This window comes from Xenopus laevis, chromosome 3S, assembly GCF_017654675.1.
Source record: "Xenopus laevis strain J_2021 chromosome 3S, Xenopus_laevis_v10.1, whole genome shotgun sequence".
In the NCBI taxonomy this organism is placed as follows: Eukaryota; Metazoa; Chordata; class Amphibia; order Anura; family Pipidae; genus Xenopus; species Xenopus laevis.
In genome coordinates, this window is record NC_054376.1 from 2065880 (window position 1) to 2071879 (window position 6000).

Here is a 6000-nt window from a genome sequence, read left to right on the forward strand (position 1 = left end):
CCAAAATTGCACATCGGTCAGACATTCCATAACACAAATCCCCTGCAACCAACTGATTGTACTGTCAGTCAGGGACTCGGGGCATGAGTGAGCGGTGAAGGGAGGAGAGTGAATGTTTGGGGGAGGAGAGGGAATGTTTGGGGGAGGAGCATTAAGAAAAGGTTAATATTAGAAATAAATAAAGAAATGAAATCAAGTCTGTCTGGGCATTAAATGGAGGGGGGGGTATTGCAATTTCTGGGGGTAACTGAGTTTTCTATGTTGAACCCCTCTATTCAACATCTCACAGTAAAAGAAGAGGAGAAGAGAAAACTGCAAAAGAAAAGCAACGAACTGAAGAACGAACAGCGGCAGCTTGAGGATCAGGAGCGACTGCTGAATAACACCATGAAGGTGATTGTGCCCACAGCCCCCCAATATTCCCTCCCCTTTATGCACTGATTGTCATCAGGCAAGATCTCGTCCCTGCCCCAATGAGCTCACAATCTAAGGTCCCTATCACATTCCCATCAGTCCCTGCCCCAGTGAGCTTACAATCTAAGGTCCCTATCACATTCCCATCAGCCCCTGCCCCAGTGAGCTTACAATCTAAGGTCCCTATCACATTCCCATCAGTCCCTGCCCCAGTGAACTTACAATCTAAGGTCCCTATCACATTCCCATCAGTCCTTGTCCCAATGAGCTTACAAGCTAAGGTCCCTATCACATTCCCATCAGTCCCTGCCCCAGTGAGCTTACAATCTAAGGTCCCTATCACATTCCCATTAGTCCCTGTCCCAGTGAGCTTACAATCTAAGGTCCCTATCACATTCCCATCAGTCCCTGTCCCGGTGATCTTACAATCTAATGTCCCTATCACATTCCCATCAGTTCCTGCCCCAGTGAGCTTACAATCTAATGTCCCTATCACATTCCCATCAGTTCCTGCCCCAGTGAGCTTACAATCTAAGGTCCGTATCACATTCCCATCAGTCCCTGCCCCAGTGAGCTTACAATCTAAGGTCCCTATCACATTCCCATCAGTCCCTGCCCCAGTGAGTTTACAATCTAAGGTCCCTATCACATTCCCATCAGTTCCTGCCCCAGTGAGATTACAATCTAAGGTCCCTATCACATTCCCATCAGTCCCTGCCCCAGTGATCTTACAATCTAAGGTCCCTATCACATTCCCATCAGTTCCTGCCCCAGTGAACTTACAATCTAAGGTCCCTATCACATTCCCATCAGTTCCTGCCCCAGTGAATTTACAATCTAAGGCCCTATCACATTCCCATCAGTTCAGTGATCTTATAATCTAAGGTCCCTATCACATTCCCATCAGTCCCTGCCCCAGTGAGTTTACAATCTAAGGTCCCTATCACATTCCCATCAGTCCCTGTCCCAGTGAGCTTACAATCTAAGGTCCCTATCACATTCCCATCAGTCCCTGCCCCAGTGAGTTTACAATCTAAGGTCCCTATCACATTCCCATCAGTCCCTGTCCCAGTGAGCTTACAATCTAAGGTCCCTATCACATTCCCATCAGTCCCTGCCCCAGTGAGCTTACAATCTAAGGTCCCTATCACATTTCCATCAGTCCCTGCCCCAGTGAGTTTACAGTCTAAGGTCCCTATCACATTCCCATCAGTTCCTGCCCCAGCAAGTTTACAATCTAAGGTCCCTATCACATTCCATCAGTCCCTGTCCCAGTGAGTTTACAATCTAAGGTCCCTATCACATTCCCATCAGTCCCTGCCCCAGTGAGCTTACAATCTAAGGTCCCTATCACATTCCATCAGTCCCTGTCCCAGTGAGTTTACAATCTAAGGTCCCTATTACATTCCCATCAGTCCCTGCCCCAGTGAGCTTACAATCTAAGGTCCCTATCACATTCCCATCAGTTCCTGCCCCAGTGAGCTTACAATCTAAGGTCCCTATCACATTCCCATCAGTTCCTGCCCCAGTGAGCTTACAATCTAAGGTCCCTATCACATTCCCATCAGTCCCTGCCCCAGTGAGCTTACAATTTTTGTTTTTGTATCTTTGTGTGACAGAAATGCTTGGAGCTAAAGAACAAGTTGCTGGTCCAGCAGAAAGGAACCCAGTGCTCTCTGGAACGCCTCAAAACTCTCATTCAACTCATCCAGAATGAGCAGATGATCCAGGTCACCATGACAACCACCTCCTCCTCTTCATCCTCTTCCTCCTCTCCATTCACTGTCTCTTGGATCAAACCATCAGCTGCCTCTGCCGCCGCCAACACCGCTTTCCACAAAGTCCTGCAGCCGTCTGTGAGCAACAAGTGACCCATCAAACTGTCATTTCAGCAAATCGTTGCCAAGAAGAGGAAAAAACAGAGGGCTGTCGGGGGGCTGTCACTTTCTTCTGTTCCTTTACTTTGGCCTTAAAATTCTTCTGAATTTAACAAACAAAAAACTTTAAGCAAAAAACAAAAATGGCCGAGGGGGAAGAGTCGTGTCTTCGAAGGGGATTTCTGTTTCAGAACGACCATGAGAAATAAATAAAGGACAAATATACGGTAGATTTAGAGGGGGACGGGGAGGGGCGAGGATATATTTTGGGGGAATACAAACGAGGGAAATGGGGAATTTTAACAATAGAATTTTTTTTTTCACTGCTCAAAACCCTATTTATGTCCAACCGCCATGTTTCTTCTGCTGCGAGGTGACAGTTGGGAAATGTCCAACAAAAAAAAAGGGTTGTGTTTGGCGAAACTCGGAGCCTTCAAACAAAAAAAAAATGTTTTTTTCAGTATTAATACAGTTCTATAAAACTGTCCAAAACTTGGCCTTGGGGGGGGGGATATTATTGAAGTATTTTCACGCTTGTCTGAACAACCGAAAAAAACTTTACTTTCTACTTATTTTGCTATCGATGTATTTTTCTCATGGAAGGGGGTTTTTTTTGTTTGAAAGATTTTCAACAAAAAGTAGTTATATTTGGCCGATTTATTTAGATTTTGCTAACGGATTAAAAAAAAAAATAATATTTTTTCTTTTCTTGCCAGTACAGACAATATGCCAAAAAAAACAAAAAACCAAACAAACAAACTTGACCTTTTTTTGTACTGAGTTTTTACTGTAAAATAGGAAATGTGAAAGCAAGATGATTTTTATTTTTAATTCATTTTTTTTTTCCGGCAGAATTTATCCGCTTTTTATGGTACAAGGGGGGTTAGAAAAAAAAAGAAAATTAACGGTTTCATGTAACAGTTTCCCGTCACGCATATCAATTTTTTTTTTTATATGAGAATTATTTATTTTTGTTTTTTTTCTTATTTTTTAATATTATGTATTTATTTACTGCTTGAAGGATAAAAAAAAAGCTTCTAATGGTTTTTTAGAGCTCGGTGATCTTCCTGTTGCAATAAAGGTCTATGTTGCCGAGTGATTTAAAGGGGAACTAAAGCCTGAATCAGAGAGGCTGTATTTTATAGACTGTACCAGCCCTAGAACAGTAATGATCCAGTTGCTCCCCATCTTGGATCTTGTCAGGCATATTTTGTGTGAGTCGGCGGCACTGCACATGCTCAGTGGGGAGAAGCTAAGCTTAGGGATCGTGGGAAATCATTAAGTAGAAAACGAGGTTTATATGTACTGTATATTGTGTTTGGCTCCCTTAGCTCAGCTCTCCTCCAATGGATCGTCCCTGCTAAAGGGCATTGGACTGGTACAGAAACATCACAGACAAATTTTTGAGCTTTACTTCCCCTTTATTTGTATTTTGTGTGTATCTAAGGTGATTCCTCTGATGTGAATGATCTAGAGCTTAAACGGGAGGGATCCAAATTCACCTTCTATAGGTTCGTCTTGAAACCCTAATGGGGGTGGCTGCATCATCCCTTCTGTAAGGGGCAACCCCCTTAGCTGCATGACTTATGTGGGCTGTATGGTTCACCTTTAAATTAACTTTAAGTATGTTAAAAAAAAAATTCAATTTTTAGTTTTAGAATGACTTACCTTTTCCAGATTTCAAACAGGGGTCGCTGACCCCATCTAAAAACCAAGTGCTCTGGAAGGCTACGCATTAATTGTTATTGGGTTTTTTTAGGCCTCTCCTATCCGTATCCCAGTCTCTTATTCAAATCTGCGCATGGTTGCTAGGTTGATTTGGGCCCTAGCAACCGCATGGCGGAAACGGCAAACCGGAGACCTGCTGGATACGAATCTAAATAACTCCCAAACCATAGATAATAAAAAATGTAAACAAATTGGCAGTTGTCTCAGAATATCCCTCTCTACATCATACTCTAATTATATTTAAAGGCGAACAACCCCTTTAAGGGCTGAGATAGCGACCCTGACGGGTATTGATTGACAGCTGTGGGTGCCACTCACTGATAATCATGGCAGTTGCATCATTGCTGTATTAACTTTGCATATTGCTATAAACTGCCTTTACTCGATACCCATGGTCGCATCCATTTTTTTTTTTTAAAGGGGAAGCATCACTTTTATTTATGATTTTCTTTTCAGGTATCACCGGCTGCTTATTATTCTAATTCCTAATTGATTGATCTCATATTGAGAGTTTGCTTTCGTGTGTAGGAAGCCCCCGACGAGACAGGCAGCTGAGGCTCCAGCCTATCGGAAGCTTTTTAAAGGGGAAGAAGAATCCCAAGCATTTATTTTTGTGTTCCACGCCTCCGGGAGATACTGTGCAGTACTATACAGATCTATTTTAATACACGCAACACTGGGTTGAACGAGATTCTTTTTATATTCTTTTACCAACGACGAACAAATGACTTGAAACACAATTGTGATACGTTGCATTCAGATGCCGCTTTTTGTTTTTTTATTTTTCAATATTTTATTTAAATTTGACAGAAATGTGCAGCTAGAAAATGCGAGGGATTTCGGAGATAAACAAACCATGTATGTGGGACTGGTAAAAGTAGTTTTTTTCTTTTACTGTTATTCCCTCAAGTGCCGAAAGGGGAAAAAGAAACTAAGAATTTAGTAAAAAAGCGACGCTTTTGGGCTCCTCTCCGGCGCCCAAACAGGGAACAGTCCATTTGATGGTGTGCATAGAGAGAATAAAGTGTTTGTCCTAAATATGCCAATGTAGTTTTACTTCTATATGATGCATTAAATGATTGAATATTTTGTCTCTGTTTCTTTAAATTTGCCTGTAGAGACCGGTGGGCGGGGCAAGGGACCCACAGTGGCAGCCAATCAGATGCCGCCTTTCTTTATTCTAACCGGACTTGAACTAGAAAAGCTCATTGGTTGCGATGAAGGGGGCGAAGGAGTAAAAATATAAACCGAAATGTTTGCAGAATTGTACAAATTGTTTCCTGTTGTCATTTTATGATAATGTTGATATTAATGTTCTGACTATATTTGTATGGTTTTTAAAAGTCAAACAATTTACCCAAAGATTTCCGGAGTTTTGAAATATTTAGCATCTCTCTCCGGTTTGCAATTTCAGCCTCCGCCTGGTTGCTAGGCTCCATGTTACCCTAGCAACCAGGCCCGTTTGTGTGCACGAGAGACTGGAAGATGAATAGGAGAGAGGGACTGAATAAAAGGATAAATAATAATTAAAAGCACCAATAACCATGAAATTGTAGACTCGCAGAACAATAGTTTTTTTTTACTGCTGGGGTCAGCGACTCCTTTCGTTTGACAGCTGGGATGAGGCAGGACAAATAATTTAAAATAAAGTGAAGACCAACTGAAAAGTTGAGGCAGGAGAATATGTAGATACGTTTCCAGTCTTGTCTGGCTCTATGTAGTCTCTGCACTGCTGGTTCTCACTCGTGACACAGCTGATTAACTGAGTCAGAACAAACAGGGGACAGACATATACATTCATTTAAATATATTAATAACGAGGAATGAATGGATATTGGGGTGTTGCTATTAGGTAGAATAGGATTGGACAGTACCCCTTTAAGAAGTATAATGTGGTTGAGTGTCATCATTAAATTAGAACTCCCAGTGCTCCAACTCCCAGCACCTCACTGTCAGATGAAAGTCGCCCATTCCGCCTATC

At 42.1% G+C, this 6000-nt stretch overlaps 1 protein-coding gene across 3 annotated transcripts in view; it reads left to right on the forward strand.

Annotated features, from left to right (window-relative positions):
* The window catches only part of LOC108712531 (PHD finger protein 21B), a 45474-nt gene extending 40366 nt beyond the window's left edge, over positions 1-5108 (forward strand). For all 3 annotated transcript variants that reach the window (XM_018254750.2, XM_018254749.2, XM_018254751.2), the window contains exons 12-13: positions 290-393; positions 2034-5108. In XM_018254750.2, the coding sequence (XP_018110239.1) occupies positions 290-393; positions 2034-2285 (356 nt within the window). In that variant the 3' untranslated portion in view covers positions 2286-5108. The remainder of the gene's footprint in view (positions 1-289; positions 394-2033) is intronic.
* Positions 5109-6000: the final 892 nt, after the last annotated feature.